Source organism: Megascapheus bottae, chromosome 3 (assembly GCF_031878675.1).
Source record: "Megascapheus bottae isolate mThoBot1 chromosome 3, mThoBot2.hap1, whole genome shotgun sequence".
In the NCBI taxonomy this organism is placed as follows: domain Eukaryota; kingdom Metazoa; phylum Chordata; class Mammalia; order Rodentia; family Geomyidae; genus Megascapheus; species Megascapheus bottae.
The window spans coordinates 85654348-85675753 of NC_143511.1; the positions used below are offsets into that span (position 1 = coordinate 85654348).

The following is a 21406-nucleotide window of genomic DNA, read 5'->3' on the forward strand; positions in this document are numbered from 1 at the left end:
ATTGTGAGCTTGAACTCCCAGATTCAAGCCGTCCTCGAAGCCCAGGCTCCTGAGTAGCGAGGCTATAGGCTTGTTTAAGGAAGTTTTTATTTTGAACACTTGAAAACACATTCTTTCATAGGCAATTGTCTGGCACACACTTCAGTTGTGTGGTAGTGACAATTTGCCACAGCTTTTGTGTGTGTGTGTATGTGTGTGTGTGTGAGAGAGAGACACACACACACAGAGACACTTCAGTGCTAACGTGATAGGACATTTTTGGAGGTGAGTAACTGGGGCCATAATTCATGATCCCCTGCTCAAATATTCAGTTTCAATCTCAGATTTGGAGGTACTCTAAGGAAATGGTTTGTTCCTGGGTGGTATTGTAGTTGCCTGTTTCCTTGTAAGTTTCTGAGAATACAGAAACAATCATTTGTTCAGGATCTAGCTAGAGTTTTCTGCCTGTTGTGGGAGGGATAGAACCTGGGCAGTTTTGAGAGGTGCAAACAAAAGATCCAGCTTACTTAAGGGTACATTGCTTTTCTTTTTTAAGGTGGTGGTTATTTTACAGCTGGATTATCTTCTACTTTAGTTTTCAAAACCTGGGAAATTATTTCAGGTCATGATCTAAAGATTGGTACCTTCCATAACAAGCTACTCTCCCTCCCCCTTTTGCTGGGATTATAGACCTTTAGCCATTGGAGCCAAGCAAGTAAAACCACATGGCTGTAATCCCCAAATAGGCTGGAGAAGCGCTGTTGAAACCCAACCTGGGTACAAGTGAATGAGGTCCAGACCCCATATCAACTAACCAGCTGGTTATCATATACACCTGCACTTTCAGGATTCTGATGGGAAACAAGTGGGACAGACTGAAAAAACAAGAGGAAGTGTGGGCCAAGTGGTAGAGCAATTACTGTTTAGCAAGAAGGAAAACAGCATAGTGATGTTTTACTGGCCTGCAAGCCCAGCTCTTCTAGTGGTTAATGGGGGAGATGGTCATGGTTGGTTCAGATCAGAGTCCCTAGGATTACAGCTGTCCATGACCAACTACCAGCTCTTATCCCTCTCACCTCCCCCTGCTTTTTTTCTGTTCTTGGGACTGAGGGGCTTTGCTTAAGGTTATCACTGGCCACTGGAGCCAGAGCTCCACTTTTGACTTTTGGTAGGTTATTGGAAATCAGGCCTCTGCCTGGGTTGGCTTTACACTGTGATCCTTGGATCTCAGCCTTGTGGGTAGGATTAGGTATGATCCAGCACTTGATTTTTTTCCTTTTTTTTTTTTTTTTTTGTTAGTCCTGGGCTTGAGCTCAAGGCCTGAGCACTGTCCTTGGACTTTCTCAAGGCTGGAGCTCTACCACTTGAGCCTCAGCACCACTTCCAGCTTTTTCTATGTATTTGGTACCAAGGAATTGAACCCAGGTCTTCGTGCATGCTAGGCAAGCACTCTGCCACTAGGCCAAACTCCCAGCCCTACTTGGTGATGTTTATGCAAACTCACTGTGACCCTTTTGTGTATCCCCACATTGCTGGCAATAGCAGCTGCACACTAACACCCAGCCTGCCATACTGCCCCTGTAGCTGGGCATTCATTGGTTGAGATAGTCTTTGAAACTGCCAGGCCTGGCTTCAGACCTCAGTCCCCCATCTCCACTTCCCCAGAAGCTGCAATTACAGGTTTGAGCCACCATGCCCAGGCAGTTACTCATTTTCAAATCTATACTCCACCCAGCAGTCTGGGACTGTGTTCATGAAGAGCCACAAGCTTATCAGGATTGCAGTCAGCTGGTTAGAGCAAGGATACTAAGCAAGGTTTTTGCTAGTGGAAGGGGTGTATGTCAATTAGGTTAAGTGACATGGTGTATTCATTCTAGCCAGAGACTCTGAGGTTAAAAGTTGTGTAGCCAGGGGCCAGGAGTGTAGCCTAGTGGTAAAGTGCACTCCTAGCGTGCACAAAGACCAGCTTCGATTCCTCCGAACCACATACACGGAAAAAGCAGGAAGTGCACTATGGCTCACTAGACAGTGCCCCAAGTTCAAGCCCCAAGACTGGGGGGGAAAAGTTGTGTAGCCAGAAAGTGTCCTTTGCCTGTAGGACGTTTCAGGTCACTGCTCATATAGTCTTATAGGCTACTTAGCTGGAGAGCCAGGGTGTGAACGTGCGCTTTTTTTCTGACAGTCGCCCAGTCTCATTCCACACGGGTGCATCACATGGTCAGCCTGTCTGTGCAGCTTTTCCCAATCTGACCAAATGAGATGAATTCTACCTCTGGATCTCCTTTCCCTTCCTTCGAGGCTATGGGTAGTGGCAAACCTCAAGGGGGCGTGGGGAATCTAGTGGTGCATTGGCTCACTTGTCATCTTGCTACTCAGGTGGCTGAGATCTGAGGATGGTGATTTGAAGCTAACAGGAAAATACATGAGATTCTTACCTCCAATTAAACACCAATAAGCTGAAAGTGGAGTTGTCTTTTAAGTTTGTCCATGAGGAAGAAAGCTCAAGGATAGTCCCCAGATCCTGCGTTCCAAAAAAAAACGGATTTCAGCTGGTGGTCAATAGCTCCCAGCCATAATCCTAAAGTCCAGAGACTGGAGGATCATGATTCCAGCCCAATCCTGGCAGAAGAGTTCACAGGACTGGCTGGATGCACGGGAAGAGGGGAGCTGGATGTGGTAGCCTTTGCTTGGCACCCCAGCAGCTATGAGAAAATAGGCTCAAAGGAGGCAGGCTGCTGTTCTGGTTTCATGCCTAGGCTGGCTTCGAACCTCCATCCTCAGATCTGATCTCAGCTTCCTGAGCAACTAGGGTCACGGACGCCCAGCGTTTGCTTGCTTTTTAACCAACAGATCTAGGAGGGTCCAGGGCACCGCAGGCTGCGCAGGAGCCCATTTTACACCAACGACTTCCAGCGGGCGGGGAGGGGCTCAGAGGAGGCCCAGCGCGCCGTGGATCCCGATTGCCCAGCCGACCAACCCTCCGGCCTTGCCACTCGTAGGCAGACGGGGGCACGCGGCGTGGGGGCGGCCGCGGCGGGCGCGGGCCCTCGGCGAGCCGGTCGGGCCCCGCCGCGGAGGGAGTCCCGCTGCAGTGCCGCGCGCGGCCGCGCGGCGGCGCTGGTCCCCCGGCCCGGCGGCCCGCGGGTCTCGGGGCTCCGCTCGCGGCTCGCAGCCCGGGAAGTTTCAAGTGTGAAAGTCCGGGCGGGCGGGCGGGCGGCCGGGGCTTCCGGGAGGCGGGGCCGGCGGGAGCGGCGCCATGGAGGTGGGGGCGCCGCGGCAGGTGAGCGGCGCGCGTGGCGTGGGCTGACAGCGGTCCCCACGCCCGGGACCGGAGCCGGGTCAGGGCGTCCTTGGCCCCAGGGCTCAACCCACCGGCAGCTCCGTGTGCGCCTGCAGGGCGCCCCCGAGTCCGGTGACCGACGGGCTTGAATGGCGAGAAGTGCGGGGCACCGCGGGGGGCTCTGCAGGGGCCGGTGCGGGCGGGAGGCGCACGGAGGAGCGGGGCCGCGGACAGGGGCCGCGCGCGCGTCCCGCGTCTCCGGAGGGATGGAGCTGAGCTCCCCGCGGGGAGGGCGCTCGCCACCTCGGGTTCCCGCCCCCCCTTCCTCCCCACGTCGTCCCGGGCCGGGCCCGCGGGAACCGGGGCACCTTTTCCGCTTTCCTGAGCCTCCGCCCTGCCTGCGCCCCGCCGGAGTGACTCAGGACCCCGGGGGCTGGGGCCCCGGTCCGCCCGACCTTTGTTTGCTCGGACCTGTGGCTCGGGAGGATTTCCGGAGCCCCGCCCTGGCCCTCTGCGAGCCGGGCCGGCCGGGGGAGGACGTCTGCCTCCCGAGGCTCGGGAGATGGATCCCGGCGAGGTAGGGGGCCGGGGCCGCTGTCCGGGCGGGGGAGGGGGAGAGGTGTAGTGGGTGGCCCGGGCCTGGGGTCCGCTCTCCCCCAGCCTCTAGAGGGCCTCCCCGTCTTTCTCCGTCCTGTCCCCCCGGCCCCGACCCGGAGGACAGTGAGGGAGCTTTCTCTCCACCTTTTCCCAGAGCTGAGCTGGGAGCGGCGCCCCAGACTCCCCGCCCGAGATCCTTGGGCGCAACTTTGCTGCCCGGGACATTGAGGTGGCCTCTTAGTCCAAAAAATGCTTTCTGCATGGCATCTGGGGTGAATTCCTTCCATTTAATTATTCAGTTTTCTGCCAGTCTTTTTTTTTTTTTTTCCCAGTACTAGGGCTTGAACCCAGGGTCTGAGACACTGTCCTTGGGCTTCCCCACTTACGCCTTTTTCTATGTATATAGTACTGAGGAATGGAGCCCAGGTCTTCGTGCATGCTAGGCAAGCACTCTACCACTAGGCCAAACTCCCGGCCCTCCCAGACCTTTTTTTTTTTTTTACCAAAGCTCTACCACTTGAGCCACCCCACTGCCATTCCAAGTCCATGCATGCTAGCCAAGCTCTCTACCATTAAGCCACATTTACTTAGCCTTCCCTCCCCCCCCCCACCCAGTCTTGGGGCTTGAGCTCAGGGCTTGACAATTCCCTGGAGCTTTCTCAAGGCTAGAACTCTACCCCTTGAGCCACAGTACCACTTATGGCTTATTCTGTGTACATAGTACTAAGGAATCAAACCCAGGGCTTCATGCATGCTAGGCTAGGCACTCTACCACTAGGCCATATTCCCTGCCCTTACTTGGCTTTTTCATTCAGCCATACCACCAGCCCAGCTTTCTTTGATGGTCAATTGGAGATAAAGCTTTATAGACTTTCCTGTCCATGTTAGCTTTAAAGCACCATCCTGCCACATGTAATCCTAGCCACTCAGGAGGCTGAGATTTGATGACCATGGTTTAATGCAAGCCCAGACAGACAAATTTGATAGACTCATTTTCTATTAACCACTGAAAAGCTGGTATAGGACAAGCAGTAGAGTGCAGCCTTGAAGCCAGGTTAGCATGTGAGTCTCTGATTTCCTTCCTTCTCCTCATCCTCTTCTTCCTCCTCTCCTTCCTCCTCTCCTCCTCCTCCTCCTTGTTGTTGTTCTCCTCCTCCTCCTCCTTCTCCTCCTCCTCCTCCTCCTCCTCCTCCTCCTCCTCCTTCTTCTTCTTCTTCATCAGTCCTGGAAACTTAACTCGGGGCTTGGGCACTGTCTCTGAGCTCTTCAACTGAAGGCTACTGCCCTACCCCTTGAGCCACTGCACCACTTCCTGTTTTCTGGTGGTTAATTGGAGATAAGAATCTCATGGAAGTTAGTGCCTAGGCTGGCTTTGAACCATGATCCTCAGATCTCAGCCTCCTGAGTAGCTAGGATTACAGGTGTGAGCCACTACGCCCAGCTCTTTCTCTTTTTTTGGCTGTGGGTCTTGAACTCAGGGCATGGGTGCTGTCTCTGAGCTCTTTCGTTTAAGGCTGGCTCTCTACTACTTTGAGCCACAGCGCCACTTCCAGTTCTCTGGTGGTTAATTGGAGATAAGAGTCTCATGGACTACTCCACCTGGGCTAGCTTTGAACCATGATCTTTAGATCTCAGAGTAGCAGTATTACAGCTATGAGTGGCCAGAGCCAGCTTGCAGTGCTGACTTCAAGTTCTTGTATTACACACGTGCACACATGAGGGCTGGAGCTGGATACTTGAGCAAGCATCTAGGTTCTGGGAAGAGACGCTTCCAGGCCTGTGCATGACACCCTGGCGCTCCACTCCCCCTTGGTGTGGAGGACTGGGGGCCCTGACTCCTCTGCCCTTCTTCAGCCTGGACCTGCCCAGCGTCCCCTTCAGGATGAGAAAGAGGTGATCCGCCGCGCCATCCAAAAGGAGTTGAAAATCAAGGAGGGCATGGAGAACCTTCGGCGTGTGGCCACGGACCGCCGCCATCTGGGCCGCGTCCAGCAGCTGCTGCGCTCCTCTAACCGCCGGCTAGAGCAGCTGCACAGCGAGCTGCAGGAGCTGCATGCCCGGGTCCAGCTGCCTGGCCCAGCCGGTGAGGGAGGGCGAGGTCTCAGCAGACCCCTGGGGACAGCAGGGGGCTGTGGCAGGGAGGGCTTGGCGATGGGGGGGCTTCTGCTCTGATGTGGGGTTTACTGGCCTGATGTACTCTGCCCCAGAGCCTGCAGCCTCGGAATCCCGGCCAGGGACGGAGCAGGCACGGGCTCGGCACCTGGAGCTTCTGCAGAGGCAGCTGCAGGTAGAGCTGAAGGTGAAGCAGGGGGCAGAGAACATGATCCATACCTGTGCCAGCGGCACCCCCAAGGTAAGGCCCCCAGAGTCTGATGGGAGAGAGATGGCTCTAAGATGTTTGGGGAAGTTTCATTCTGGTACTGGGACTTGAACTCAGAGCCTGGACACTATCCTTTAGCTTTTTCCGCTCAAGGCTGATGCTCTACCCCTTGAGCCACACTTCTGCTTCCAGCTTTTCGGTAATGAATTGGAGATAAGAAGTGTCATGGGGGGCCAGGAGTTTGGCCTAGTGGTAGAGTGCTTGCCTAGCATGCACCAAGACCCGGGTTCAATTCCTCGGTACCACATACATAGAAAAAAGCCAGAAATGGTGCTGAGGCTCAAGTGGTAGAGCTCTAGCCTTGAGAAAGTCCAAGGACAGTGCTCAGGCCCTGAGCTCAAGCCCAGGACTGGCAAAAAAAAAAAAAAAAAAAAAAAGTGTCATGGACTTTCCTATATGATCTGGCTTTGAACTGTGATCTTCAGATCCTAGCTTCCTGAGTAGCTAGGATGAGCCCCCAGCACCCGGCTTCTCAGATTCCTTTTCGGGAATATAATCCAGACATTGACCCCATAAGGGAGCTACAAAGGCAGCCCAAAATCCAGGTGGGTGTGGGAGCCAGTACTGGTGAGCTGGAATCCCAGTGGCACGAGCAGCCAGGCTTGAGCTGCTGGCTCGTTGCGGGAGGCTCAGACTGTATGTGTCCGATAGGAAAGCGTAGCTCTCAGCCGGGGTCTGATAGAGGAGGCCCGAACTCAACTGTTAGTCTGATGGAAGAGACTCTTGTCCCTGAACGCTTAGCCCAGCAAGGGAAGCTTTGTGTACAGGGAGAGAGGGGAGCCCTGGCCCAGCTCTGGTGGGCTGGGACCCCGGTGCCATCCCTATAGGAGAGGAAGCTCCTGGCAGCTGCCCAGCAGATGCTGCGGGACAGCCAGCTCAAGGTGGCCCTGCTGCGGATGAAGGTGAGCGCCCTGGAGGCCAGCGTGGCCCCTGAGCCAGGTGAGGAGACCGTGGGGAGCAGGCGTGCTGGGCTGGCGGGGCCAGGGGCCAGGGCTGAGGGCGGCTCTCCTTCCTGCAGGCCCTGAGCTGTTGGCAGAGGAGCTGCGGCACCGGTTGCGCGTTGAGGCAGCCGTGGCCGAAGGGGCCAAGAACGTGGTGAAGTTGTCCGGGAGCAGGGGCCCGCAGGACCGCAAGGCCCTGGCGGAGGTCAGGCCGGCCCTCCCCTGGCTGTGCTTCCCTGGGGTCTGCCATCCTGACTGCGGGGGGTGGGGGGGGCCGCTGCCATCTCCCACCTCCACGGCCTGGCCCTGCTTGTGTCCCTCTGTAGGCCCAGGTCCAGCTCCAGGAATCTTCCCAGAAACTGGACCTCCTGCGGCTGGCCTTGGAGCAGCTGGTGCAGGGCCTCCCTGCAGTCCATCCCCTGCGAAGCGTGGTGGCCCAAGAGCTGAGGACAGCTGCACTCAGGCACCCCAGGCCCGCGGGGCCGCCCGCGAAGCCCACCGCCCTCACAGGTAGCCTGGCCGCCCTCCCACTTTAGAGGGCACCTGGGATTCTGAGGAGACTCAGGCGCCCCCTCCCCCCATCCGCCACTAGCTGTGTGACCTTGGGCTTCTCTGAACCTCACTTTATCCATCTCAGTTTATACCCATCCCAAATGGGATGAAAATGGCTCCGCGTCACAGGGCTGCTGTGCAAGGTGTGAGGCTTGATGCAGGGCCAGGCAGCACTGAACACAGAGCCTGGCAGCCAGACCAGTGTGAGCGCCCAGCCTGAGGCCCTCGGCCCCAGCCTGGGCAGCCGGGACTGTTAGAAAGTTGCCTTTTCTCCCCTCCCTCCCTTCCTCTTTTCTTTCTTCCCTCCGTTCCTTCCTCACCTTCTCTCTTCTTTCTTTCTTTCTTTTTCTTTCTTTCTTCATCCTAGGGCTTTAACGTAGGACCTGGGCACTGGCTTTGAGCTCAAGACTAGCACTCGACCACTTGAGCCGTAGCAAAACCTCCAGCTTTTTCTATGTATGTGATAATGACGAATCAAACCCAGAGCTTCGCACATGCTAGGCAAGCACTCTACCACTAGGCCACACTCCTGGCCCTTCTTCCCTTCCTTCCCTCCTTCCTTCCTTCTTTCCTCCTTCCTTCCTTCCTTCTTTCCTCCTTCCTTCCTTCTTTCCTCCTTTCTTTCTTCCTTCCTTTCTTTCTTTCTTTCTTTCTTTCTTTCTTTCTTTCTTTCTTTCTTTCTTTCTTTCTTTCTCTCTTTCCTGTTAGGACTTAAACTAAGGACCTGAGCTCCGTCCCTGAGCTTTTTCCCCTCAAGGCTAGCGTCTTACCACTTAGCCACAGCTCTGCTTCTGGCGTTTTGGTGGTCATTGGAGATGATCTTATAGACTTTCTTGCCAGTTTAGTTTTGAACCTTGACCCTCGCTCTTAGCCTCCCAAGTAGCTAAGAGTACAGGCGTGCCAGCTTTTGAAAATTCTGTCCCACACTTTCTTACATCTCCTTGAATCAGTAGCTGACTTTAACCAATGATGGGCCAAGCTAGAGGCTGCTGCTATGTGCTGCAGAGAGCAATGGGATGGGGGCAGGGCCAGATAGCCCCCATTCCATTTGAGAAGAGCTGAGAAGGGCAAGAGCAAGTGTGGGGTGAGGTGGCTCACTCAGCCTTGGGACATCCAGGAGTGCTTCCTGGAAGAGGTGCTGTAGGAGCTTGGACTTAAAGGACTTTCTGGAGTACTTCTAGCCAGGTAGACAAGTTGGGGAATCAGAAGGAACTTCTCTAGAAAGCTCTTTCTAAGATACGGGTCCTATCTCCAAGGTCTCTCTCTAGGCCCAGCCTTCCAAAATGGTACTCCGGGCCCCGTTTATGTACTCTGCAGCTGCTAAGTTCCCATTCCTTCCTCTGTCCTTTGAGACAAAATTTGATGACTCTAAATATGAGCCACTTGCCTGTAATCCTAATTACTCAGGAGGCTGAGATCTGAGGGTCACAGTTTCAAGCCAGTCCAGAGAGGAAAGTAGTCCATGGGACTCTTGTCTCCAATAAGGACCAAAAGGCAGGAATTAAAGCTGTGGCACAATTGGTAGAGTGCCAGACTTGGGGGGTAAAAGTCAAGTGAGAGACTGAGGCCCTGAGTTCAAGCCTCTGTACTGGCACAAAAGCAAATAAACCAAAAAGCCCACTCAGATGGCAAAACACATTTGGTATTCATTGAGGTCTGTGGAGGCCAGCAGTGGCCACAACCGAGGCTCAGATGGAGATGGGCCTAGGGAAGAAGCAGGCTAGGCAGGAGAAGAAGCCAGGCTTCCAACCCCCCCTTGCTCTTCCCTGCGCCATGGTGCTCCCAAGGCCTGTGCACTGGGCAGTGTGTGGGCCGTGACTGACTGGCTGGGTCTCCCAGCTCGAGTCCTGCACACCAGGCATGCGTGGTGGGGAGGGTGTGGAGGGGCGAATCACCTGGTGTGTGTGGAGGGTGTTGTGGTCTGGTCTGGGTCAGGTGCCCTCTGGAGAGGGCTGAGTGGCAATGGTCTCAGGGTGCGTGGGTAGAGGCTGACCCCGTCCCCCTTGCCTTCTGCCAGGGACATTGCAGGTGCAGCTCGTGGGCTGTGAGCAGCTGTTGACCTCGGTGCCCGGGCGTTCTCCTGCCACGGCCGCAGCCACCAGCACCTCTGAAGGCTGGCTCCGATCCAGGGCCAAGCAGCATCGTGGTGGTGGCAGTGTCCAGCTAAGCAGTAAGCAAGGAGGAGCCATGGGGGAGGCAGCAGGGAGCCCCCCCACACACACATACTCTGGACTGGCTCTGAACCCCAGCTCTGGCCCCACAGATGAGGTGCTTGCTGTGTTGAAAGTGGACAATCGTGTGGTAGGACAGACAGGCTGGGGGCCGGTGGCTGCACGGTGCTGGGACCAGGCCTTCGTGGTTCCCCTGGAACGAGTGAGGCCGGCCTTCGTGTGCTCAGGGTGGGCTGCAGGGGAGACCTGGCCGTGTGGGGAGCTGCTGGACCCCACCCTGTGCACGGCCTTCCTCTGTAGGCCCGGGAGCTGGAGATCGGGGTTCACTGGCGGGACTGGAGGCAGCTGTGTGGCGTGGCCTTCTTGCGCCTGGAGGACTTCCTGGACAATGCCTGTCACCAGCTGTCCCTCAGCCTGGTGCCACGGGGGCGTGTCTTCACCCAGGTGCTGGCTACCCCCAAAACTGGGGCCCCACCCCCAAGGGGTGGAAAGAAGGCCCAGAGATGGGGTCTCCAGTGCTGTGTAGGAGGCTGTGATGAAGCCTGCAGCCCTGCCCCGAGACTTGTGAGCCTTCTTTGGCCTCAGATTCCCCATGGCACAAGTGGCTGTGTGCGGTCATTGAGCGGCAGGAGGTATTGGTGCCCTGGGGTCGGTGCTGTGGCAGCTGGGACATCGCCACTCTGCCTGTGCCCTTGAAGGTGACCTTTTGTGACCCTGTCATTGAGAAGCGGCCTGGGCTGCAGAGACAGAAGCGCATTTTCTCCAAGCGCAGAGGTACGAAGGGTGGGTGCTAGGCAGCGGGGCTGGGACAATCAGGGTGCTGGGACTGAGCCCCCTCTCGCCCAGGCCGGGACTTCCTGAGGCCTTCGCAGATGAATCTCAGCATGGCAGCCTGGGGGCGTCTGGTTGTGAGCCTGCTGCCCCCCTGTAGCTCCCCAAGCACCGTCAGTCCCCCCAAAGGAGGCCTTCAGACCACCACTACACACCGAGGGGTCTCCCCTCTTGCTTCTCCCAGGTAAGGGTCCCTACCCCTAGACTGCATACTTTTTTTCGCTAGTCCTGGGGCTTGGGCCTGGGCACTGTCCTTGGACACTTTTTTCTCAAGGATAACACTCTGCCACTTGCGCCATAGCGCTTCTGCCTTTTTCTCAGTATGTGCTACTGAGGAATCGAACCCAGGGCTTCATGCGTGCTAGGCGAGCACTCTACCACTAGGCTGCACTCCCGGCCCTGACTACACATTTTTTGTTCAGTGCGCATGGCTGTCTGTTTGTCCATCCTGCCAGTGTTTCTTCCTCCTGGGTGCGGGCATGTGTTTACTTCCTCCCACAGTCACTTCCTGCTCAAGAAGAGCCCCGTGAGAGAAGGGGTGATGCCTCCGCCCAAGCCCCCACGCCTCTATCTGCCCCAGGAATCAGCCCCACAGGAGACCCCGGTGAGGCGGGGCACTAGTTGGCCCCAGAACTCGTGGGTCTGGGGTGGCCAGGAGGCAAAGAAAGAGGAAAGGCAACCTTCCCACCTGAACCCCTCTGCCTCACAGTGCACCAAGCGCCCCCACATGGAGCCTCGAGCAGGACAGGCCCCTGTTCCGGCCTCCATGCCCATCAGGTAAGTCACGTCAGACACCAGCGTGTGCACGTCACTCCGCAGCTCCCAGCCCGCTCTTGGGGTGGGCACGGGCTGACTTGCTCTGCTTCCGTCCTGCCTGAGACCATTATTGAGTTCCAGCTGTATGGGAGATTTCAGGGAGTCCACTGAAGGGCTCTGCCATGCCCACAGCGCCGACAGCCCCGCCAGCGAGTGTCGGCGGTTCAGATAGATGCCAGACCAGCTCCCTCATGGCTTTTTTTTTTTTTCCCCATGTGTGTGTGTGCACGCGCGTGCGTGCGCCAGCATTGGGTCTAAACTCGGTGCCTCATACTCTCCTTTAGGTAGAATGGTGTTCTACCACTTGGGCCATGCCACTGCTTTTGGTGGTTAATTGAGATAAGCATCTGTTGAACTTTCCTGCCCCAGTTGACTTCGAGCTGTGGTCCTCAAGATCTCAGCTACCTGAGTAGCTGGGATTCCAGGCATGAGCCACCAGCACCTATTATTATTTTTTATTTTATTTTTTTGCCAGTCCTAGGGCTTGAATTCAGGGCCTGAGCTCTGTCCGTGGGCTTTCTCAAGACTAGTGCTCTATCACTAGAGCCACAGCACCACTTCTGGCTTTTTTCTGTGTATGTGGTACCGAGGAATTGAACCCAGGTCTTCGTGTATGCTAAGCAAGCACTCTACCACTAGGCCAAACTCCCGGCTTTATTATTATTATTATTATTATTATTATTATTATTATTATTATTTTATTTATTTTTATTTTTTTTGCCAGTCCTAGGGCTTGAACTCAGGGCCTGGGCACTGTCCTTGGACACTTTTGCTGAAGGCTAGTGTTCTGCCACTTGAGCCACAGCGCCACTTCCAGCTTTTTCTGTGTATGTGGTACCGAGGAGTCAACCCCAGGGCATCGTGCATGCTAGGGTGAGCACGCCACCACTAGGCTGCGCTCCCAGCCCTCATCTCCTTTTTCTCTTGCAGGAAAGCCCCTCGGCTACAGGACTTCCGCTGTTTGGCTGTGCTGGGCCGGGGACACTTCGGGAAGGTTCTGTGAAGAGAGCTGGGCAGTCCCCCCATGTGAACTAGTTGGCTCTGGAGCCTGGGAATGTGTGGGATGTTAGGCTCCCCCGCCTACCCTGACTCCACTTCTGTCTGGCGCCCAGGTCCTCCTGGTCCAGTTCAAGGGGACGGGGAGGTATTATGCTATCAAGGCCCTGAAGAAGCAGGAGCTGCTGAGCCGGGATGAGATAGAGAGGTGAGGGCTGCAGCCAGCAGAGGTTCTGCTCTGGACACACAGGGGCCTTGACCTAGAGGCTGAGCTGGGCTCCAGATGGCAGCTCAGGTGCCAGTCAGGCCTGGCTTCTCTTTTCGTCACCTGCTGTTGTGGTCTCTCCTCTCCTTGCCATGGTGGCAGTCACGGCTCTGCGGCGCTCTGTACATGAAAGCACCACTTTTTACTTTCTTTTTTGTGGTACTGGGAATTCAACCCAGGCTCATGCAGTTGCTAGGTAAGGTCTTCTCACTTGAGCCACGCCTTCAGTCCTGCTTTAAGTTTGTTTTTCAGAAAGGGTCTCATGTTAACTTCTCCTGAGCCAATGGGGTCCTGGCACATCTCCCTCACTAGCTGGGGCTACAGATCGGCTTCCTTCTGAAATAGAGTGTTGCTTTTCTTTCTTTTTTTTTTTGAGGGGGTGGTCATGGTGATTGAATGCAGCCTGGGCGCCATCCCTGAGCTCTTTTTGTTCAAGGCTAGCGCTCCACCGCTTTGAGCCACAGCGCCACTTCCCGTTTTCTGGTGGTGAATTGGAGATGAGTCTCAGTGGATTTTGTCACTGAACTGCAGTCCTCAGACCTCAGCCTCCTGATCACGGGCACTGTCTGGGGCCAGCAGTCCCCTGGCTTTCCTCCCTTCTAAGACTCGCCCTTTCCCTTGTAGTCTGTACTGTGAGAAGAGGATCCTAGAGGCCGTGGGGCATGCAGGGCACCCCTTCCTGCTCTCCCTCCTTGCCTGCTTCCAGACATCCAGCCATGCCTGCTTTGTGACTGAGTTTGTGCCCGGGGGTGATCTCATGATGCATATCCACGAGGACGTCTTTCCTGAGCCCCAGGCACGGTGAGCCCCACCCCCCCTCCTGCAGCAAACTTCCTGCTTCCCTGTCCCTTGCCCCCGCCAGGTGCCATTGGAAGAGCCTGGGTGCTAGAAACGGACGCCCAGCTGTCAGAGCCAGGTGGATCCTGGGCCTCTTTACTGGCAGCTGCGGCCAGAGTTGACAGGATTGCTGCAGGGATGAGTAATGTTTTCCAGGCACTGGGGTGGGGACGGCACCTGGATTCAGTCTGCTCTCTAGGGCGGCCTCTGGGGTTAGGGAGGCCTGACTGGGCACTTCTGGCCCCCCCTTACCTAGGGTCTCCTGTACTTGTTTGAGAGTGATCTGCAGACGACTGGGAGGGTGCTGGAAGAGTGAAGTGTGCAGAATACTTGCCCTGGGCCCTGGCATAGCTGCAAAGCCCAGCAGGGGCAGGCAGCAAGTAACAGTATGCACTGTCTGGGCTATATGGTGGCCTTACCAGCCAGCTTCTCACCCAGCTCCCCTCCTCCCCCCCTGCCCGGGTGCCCCTTCTCCCTCCAGCTTCTACCTGGCCTGTGTGGTCCTGGGGCTGCAGTTCCTCCACGAGCAGAAGATCATTTACAGGTAGCTTTTGCCCCAGAGGTGCTGGGGCCATGCAGGGTGGGTCAAGGGCCGGATACCACTCTCCTCCCAGGCTGTTCCCCCAAGTCTGCTGTTCCTTGGGTCTCCTCAGCCCGCCTGATCTGTCCCTTCCCCCCAGGGACCTGAAGTTGGATAATCTCCTGCTTGATGCCCAGGGCTTCCTGAAGATCGCAGACTTTGGGCTCTGCAAAGAAGGTGGGGCCCCATCCTTTAGTGTTCCCCCACATGTGATGCCCAGGCCCGCAGTCTGGCCCTCACACTGGGGGTATGAGTAGCCGGTTTGAGGAAGGGTCTGATTAGGGCTGGAGAGGGCATTGGTTCTGCCTTCTGTGTCACTCTGGCATGAGTTTGGCTGACTCTGACCTGACTGCACTCCCTTCTAGGGTGCAGGGAAGGGCTTGGCATGATACTGCTCTCTGGCACTGTTTTTTGTTGTTTTGTGGGGCTTGAACGCGGCCTGGGTGCTGTCCCTGAGCTCTTCAGCTCAAGGCTACCACCCTACCCCTTGAGCCACAGCACTACTTCCCCTTTTCTAGGGATTAATTGGAGATAAGAGTCTCATGGTCTTTAGTGCCTGGGCTGGCTTTGAATCTCAGTCCTCAGATCTCAGCCTACTGAGTAGCTAGGATTACAGACATGAGCTACCACGATCAGCTTAGTTTTTTTTCTTTTTTCTTTTTCTTTTTTTGCCAGTCATGGGGCTTGAACTCAGGGCCTGAGCACTGTCCTTTGGCTTTCTAAAGGCTAGAGCTCTACCCGCTTGACCCAAAGCACCACTTCTGGCTTTTTCTATGTATGTGGTACCAAGGAGCCAAACCCAGGTCTTTGTGCATACTAGGCAAGCTTTGTACCACTAGGCCATGCTCTGGGCTCCGACACGGATTCTTAGATCTAGCCAGAGGTAAAGTGAATGAGTCGCACCTAGTAGGCACTGGTAAATATGGATGTTGCTTTGCAGGGATTGGCTTTGGGGACCGGACAAGCACCTTCTGTGGCACCCCAGAGTTTCTGGCCCCGGAGGTGTTGACCCAGGAAGCCTACACGCGGGCTGTGGACTGGTGGGGGCTGGGCGTGCTGCTCTATGAGATGCTGGTGGGCGAGGTGAGAACACGTGTGTGTGTTGGCTGCCCCAGCCTCGGCACAGGGTACATGGCACATGCATCTTACTGAGCCACTGTCTCTACAGTGCCCGTTCCCAGGAGACACAGAGGAGGAGGTGTTTGAGTGTATTGTCAATGCCGATGCCCCGTACCCCCACTTTCTTTCCGTGCAAGGTCTCGAGCTCATTCAGAAGGTGGGTCCCTGCACGCGTCATCTGTGGCTCATGTGCCATCACCCCTTTAGGTCTCTGCAGCACAGCTCAGTTGAGGTACCTGCCAAGGCCTCTCAAAGCCAGGGGTAGAGCACTCTAAGTTTGTGCCTGTCCTTTGCCAGCTTCTCCAGAAATGTCCAGAGAAACGCCTGGGGGCAGGGGAGCAGGATGCGGAGGAAATCAAGGTTCAGCCATTCTTCAGGGTGAGTGGCTGGGATCACCCACTGCACAGGCGGTGCAGCCTGGGGCCCGTGTTCTGCCATGGCAGCCTCCTCTCTCCTTGTCCTCAGACCACTGACTGGCAGGCCCTGTTGACCCGCGCCGTCCGGCCCCCCTTTGTGCCTACGCTCTGTGGCCCTGCAGACCTGCGCTACTTTGAGGGCGAATTCACCGGACTGCCGCCGGCCTTGACCCCACCCGACCCCCGCAGCCCCCTCACTGCCCGCCAACAGGCAGCCTTCCGGGACTTTGACTTCGTGTCAGAGCGATTCATGGAGCCCTGAGGCTCTCCTGGCAGCCTGGCACATACTTGTACATTTGTCTGTCCTGCCCAGGGCCCCGCTGTTCACCAGCCTGTGCAGCTGACCTTGGGGGGCAGGCATGGAGATGACTGCTGGGCCCCTGCCTGGCCTGGAGGTGGAGGCAGCATGGAGATGACCACAGACTGCTTCCGGTGCTTTTCCTCAGTGTTATCAGACAAAAATATGTCCCCCCCCTCCCATCACCCCTCCCCTCCTCCTCCAGCAAGGCCTGGACTAGAAAGGGTGCCATAGCGAGGAGTGGATGGTTTGTCTTTTTAATACTTGCCCTTTGCTTTATGGAATATTAAATTTGTAGAACTGTTTAGCACTGAGAGGAGCCCAGCTGAGGGCTGGGATCCAGTCTGGGATCCGTTTGTGCTCGAGTTACCCCAGGTCCCATTTCTCTCCATCTTCCGCGGGACAACAGAGCCGCCCTTTGATAAGGGGGTTCTTTCCAGATGTTTCGCGGAGGCCTGGGAGGAGTGGAGAGCTCAGGCCCAGCCAGGCTCACCCTACCTTGAATGACCCTAGACGACCTGGCTTTTGCCTTCCTCCTCCTCCTCCTCAGGCCAGAGAGTCTCCCAGGGGCCCGAGGGCCATCCGCAGAAGAAATGGGCCAGGTTTCGGGTCAGGCCGCGATCAAAAGGGTTGCCGGGTCGCTGGCGGAGGTAGGCGATGCGGTGGGAGGAGATGAACTCCCAGGTGGTCGTGTTGCTGGCCACGAGGTAGAGGTGCGAGGCCAGGAGCAGGCCGGCCACCAGTGAAAAGAGAGACAGCAGTAAGAAGCTGACGAACAGGAGCCCGCTCGACCGCAGCCACAGCCCCCAGGGCTGGAAGAACCGGAGGCCGGACCTGCAGGGCGGGGTGGGACCAGCGCTGTCCAGGCCTGTGCGTGCTGCCCCCTCTCCTCCATGCCCATGCACGGTGACACCTACCATGCCAGGTACAGGCCCCACAGGAGCACCACCAGCTGCAGGGCCAGGTAGGCCACGAAGAGTGGGTGGTTGCGCTCCCCCACGCAGTTCTCCATCCAAGGGCAATGGTGGTCATAGCGACGCACGCAGCGGCGGCAGTCACGGCAGTGCCGGGCCCGCAGGGGCTGCTGTGGGCGTTGAGGGAAGTCCCGTGAGCCCTCCACCTGGCAGGCCTCGTGCCCCCGCTTGGCTTTTTGGCTGGTTAATTGGAGTTACAGTTCTCTCAGACTTGTCTGCCTGGGCTGGCCTCAAATCCTGATCCTCAGATCTCAGCCTCCCCTGTAGCTAGGATTGCAAGTGGAGACACCAGTGCCCACCACTGGGCCGAGGTGCATTTTAAAGGAATCAGGAGGGGTCAGTGGGCCAGGAGGTAGCTATGTAGCTCCTCAGCTTGTGTTTAACGACTGGACAACTAAATGGGACTCCTGGGTGTTTTTGATCACCTGAAGAGACAGACAGGCTCGAGGGCCAGGTAGTAGAGGACCAGTTTGGGCTTCCTGAGAAGATTATAGTCATGTGCTACTAGAAGCCTTTCTTGAAGGAGGGGTGAGGCCATGGGGGGGGGTTCTCTGCTTTATCCTGACCCAGCCCATGGTGGGGAGTGAGGGTCCCTCTGTCACCCACCAGCACCAGGCAGTATCTGCAGCGCCGAAGCGGGATGGCCTGAGGAACCATGGCTGTCTGTTCCTCCTTGGAGTCCTCCTGGAAATGAGAGTGAGAGCATAAGTGGGGCGCTTTGGAAAGCACATGGCAGCAGCGGGCACTTCCCTTGGGGCCAGCTTGGCTGTGGGTATGGAGGGGTTAGATGTGACTAGGTCACTGTACCCGCCCTGTCCTGAGCAAAGCAGTGTGGCCTTTGTGTGGTGCTTCCTGTCACTGGAGGATAGCAGAGGAGTCACTGAGCTGACCCCATCGAAGCCCATGGCACAGAGTATGGCATAGAATCTGTTACTGGGGGGGCCGGGAGTTTGGCCTAGTGGTAGAGTGCTTGCCTAGCATGCACGAAGACCCGGGTTCAATTCCTCGGTTCCACATACATAGAAAAAAAGCCAGAAGTGGTGCTGAGGCTCAAGTGGTAGAGCTCTAGCCTTGAGAAAGTCCAAGGACAGTGCTCAGGCCCTGAGCTCAAGCCCAGGCAGGACTGGCAAAAAAAAAAAAAAAGAATCTGTTACTGGAGAATTGGGTCCCTGTGCCCAGGGGAGGGGTTCAAGTCCCCAGAGGTCCCTTGTTACCTGGGGCTGGGGTTGAGTGTTCACATAGCCAGGGTCCATGAGTGACACAGCCAGGTACAGCAGCAAGGAGCCCAGCACCAGCAGCAGGAAGGTGAGGGGTAAGAGCAGCTCCCCTTGCTCCTCCCACTGCCGCAGCTCTGGAGAGGCCAAAGAAGGGCAGTGAGGCTGGGCTGGGAGTAACCAGGAGGGCAGGGCTGGGTGGCAAAGTGACTCAATAAGGCTTGGCAGCTAGGAGGAGAGGAGGAAGGGAACACAGGAAGCTAGGGAGGGAGGGGCCAGACCTGACCTCTGGATTTGTAGAGATCGGCCTTGTCTTGAACTCTGGGCCTGGGCGCTGGCCCTGGGCTCTTCAGTTCAACTTGAACTACAGAGCCACTTCCGGTTTTGTGGTGGTTAATTGGAGATAAAGAGTCTCACGGATATTTGTGTCTGCACTGGCTTTGAACCACGATCCTCAGATCTCAGCCTCCTGAATAGCTAGGATTATGGATTATAGGCGCCCGGCCCAGTCTTCAACCTGAGACCTAGTGGCTGGGGCCAGGAGGCTCCGATGCTGCAGAGGGGCAGAAGGGCTTCCTGGCAGGTTTATGCCCAATGGAAGTGACTGAAGATTCAGAGGAGGGAGGGTCAAGTGGCATCAAGATACCAGACAGCAGAATGGCCAAGTCTGGTGCCCTGAGTTGTAAGAGGGAGCCAGGAAGGAAGGTGTGTGGCTGGGGTCCTTTCCTGAACAGCTTTCTACACAGGAGGGCACAGGCGGTAGAGGAGGTGGAGCTGGACTGCTGGGATGGTGGCTGCTCTGGGTAGAGACATGGCAGCGGAGATGGGTGGGAAATGATTGCCAGGAGGAGCCCATGGGGGACGCTGCCCCCTCCCCACCACAGGTGCTGTCCCGCCTGGCCTGGAGCGCCAGGGGGTGTGGCACGGTGCCAGCCAGTCCTCCCGATCTTGCCTCGAGTGTCGAGAGTCAGTTCCTGGAAACGCTGGTGTGGATCCAGGGTCAGGGGAAGAAGCGGGGTGGGAATGCGAGGCGGGGGGGGGCTCCCGCCGGCCCCGAGTGGACACCAGGCCGGTGTCTGTGGGAGACCCAGGACTCGGGGTACTGACAGGAAGCGATGGGATTAATTCGGGAAACAGGCAGGCCCGGGCGGAAAGCGGGCGGCCCGGGGCCGAGGGCCGGGCAGGGGTCTCGGAAGCCTGCGGGTGGAGAGAAGCCCAGCTATCTTCGGAGAGGAAACGGAGGGGCGGTGAGACCCCCAATGTGCGGGGACTCACGAGGGATCGGGTGGGCCCGGCTCACCCGTGTCGTGCAGGAAGAGCACCAGCGTGATACCCCAGGTCAGCACGGTGTGCCCGGTCCTCACCAGGACCCCAGGGCTGAGGAGCGCCCAGGGCGCCATCGCCTCCACCCGGGGCCCCACCCGGAAGAAGCGGTCAGAGGGGGCGGGCCCTCAGGAAAAGGGGGGGAGCGGTCGCCGATGATTGGCTGATACCGGTGGTGGGTGGGGCCCGAGTGGGACAGGCAGGGAGCCTATTGGCTGGCATCTGCGGCCGAATGGGCCCTCAAGCCAACAGGTGCCTGAGGAAGCTGAGGGCGGGGCGGGCGCGCGCGCAGCCAGTAACCCTTCCCCCCCCACCCCCGTCAGGTAACTCTGAGGCAAGGAGGGGGAGCTCCGCCCCGCGGCCCTGCCCCGCCCTCCGCGGGCTCCGGACCCACGGCCCTGCGCATGCGCACACCCCCCAAGGCGCTGCTGCCATGGCCGGGGCTCCCTGGTTGCTGCCAAGGGGAAACGGCGCCCATTTCGACAGGGGCCAGGCCTGCCAAAGCTTGCCCTGTTTGCCTTCAGATGGCGGAAGAGCTAGGACGGCGGTGCACGGGCCAGCGCGCGGTGGCCGCGCGTGCGTACGGGAGAAGCGCAGGCCTGCGGCCCCGCCCCGCGGATCCGCTCGCGTCGACCCCAGCCCGTTCTCCCTGCAGGGGCGCGTGAGAAAAGAGCTGGGCGCCGACGTTAAGACCCTGTTTTCGAAGATAATAAAGCAAACAGAGCAGTGCAAGTTCCGGTCTAGTAATTTAGAGGTCCTGAGTTCAAAATAAGTACAGAAAAGAGAGAGTGAAGGAGCCGGGAGGGGCGGAGGTGGACAACAGGGTAGAAGGCCAGATGCCGGGTGGGCGGCCCGAGGTGGGTATCAGCTGGTAGACTAGGAGCTCCATCTCCCTTTTTTTTTTTGTGCCAGTCCTGGGGCTTCAACTCAGGGCCTGAGCACTGTCCTTGGGCCCTGTCCTGAAGGCTGGCGCTCTGCCACTTGAGCCATGGCACCACTATGTATGTGGTACTGAGAAATCCAACCTGGCTCTTCGTGCCTGCTAGCCAAGCACTCTACCACTAGGCCAAACTCCCAGCCCCTAGGAATTCCACCTCTGAGGAGGCGTTGTATGGGATATATTTCCCTTCTCCCCCACCCTCCAGTCCCTTCTTTCTTGATGCATCCATATGAGTCTGATGGCTGCTTGAACATAGCACAAAGAACCTCCCGGGAAGGCCCACCCAGTCCAGGTTCTGCTCAGGGAGAAACGATGGGAGTGAGGTGAGAACGCCCATGTCCCAGGAAAGCCATGTGGTCCTGGTGATCCAACCTTCAGTCCCAGTGCTGCCCTTCACAGAGTGAGCAAAACATACCTTTTCAGGACCCATGGGCAGCAGCCCCCACTGAGGGGCTCTGAGGGCACAGGTCAGCCGCGCCACCATGCAAGTGTCATCTCAGACCATCCTGGCTCACGCTGGAGCTGGACCCCACCATGTGACCCTCCTTTCTCCACCTCCTCCCTGACCCTGTACACTCCCAGCAGCCCGTGGAGCACTCACTCCACTGTGTCCCACATTGCCTCCCCCATCAGATTTAGGGTGTCCTAGGCAGGGGCTCTGTTGGTCAGCTGGTGTCTGGGCAGAGGTGAAAAGAACACAGAAGTGACATTCCAACTTAGTCTGTCACTTGTCCCCAATAGCCACCCTCCCTTCTCCACCCCTCTCCTCCCCAAAAAACGACACACAGCTCTTCTGCACTTTGCACAAAAATGTATTTCTGTGACACCCCAAAGTACAGACATTTCCCCGGGCCCCAGGCGGTGAAGCGATGAGATGTGAGCGATGTGGGCTCTGCT

At 57.2% G+C, this 21406-nt stretch overlaps 2 protein-coding genes across 2 annotated transcripts; one reads left to right on the plus strand and one right to left on the minus strand.

The window, feature by feature from the left end:
• The first annotated feature begins 3731 nt into the window (after positions 1-3731).
• Positions 3732-16305, plus strand: Pkn3 (protein kinase N3). The gene is made up of 21 exons (XM_090330792.1): positions 3732-3836; positions 5711-5939; positions 6064-6209; positions 7064-7175; positions 7255-7382; positions 7504-7687; positions 9747-9899; positions 9993-10102; positions 10201-10344; positions 10599-10674; positions 10747-10915; positions 11233-11508; positions 12478-12541; positions 12660-12751; positions 13433-13609; positions 14127-14189; positions 14326-14402; positions 15166-15308; positions 15394-15501; positions 15642-15722; positions 15810-16305. The coding sequence occupies exons 1-21, from the start codon at positions 3822-3824 to the stop codon at positions 16020-16022; spliced, it is 2760 nt and encodes a 919-aa protein (XP_090186918.1). The 5' UTR covers positions 3732-3821; the 3' UTR covers positions 16023-16305.
• Positions 16300-19685, minus strand: Zdhhc12 (zDHHC palmitoyltransferase 12). Its single transcript, XM_090330791.1, has 5 exons — positions 19547-19685; positions 18247-18383; positions 17639-17716; positions 16976-17142; positions 16300-16892 (listed from the first exon to the last, which is right to left on the minus strand). Exons 1-5 carry the CDS (start codon positions 19644-19646, stop codon positions 16568-16570), a joined length of 807 nt encoding a protein of 268 aa, XP_090186917.1. The 5' UTR covers positions 19647-19685; the 3' UTR covers positions 16300-16567.
• Positions 19686-21406: the final 1721 nt, after the last annotated feature.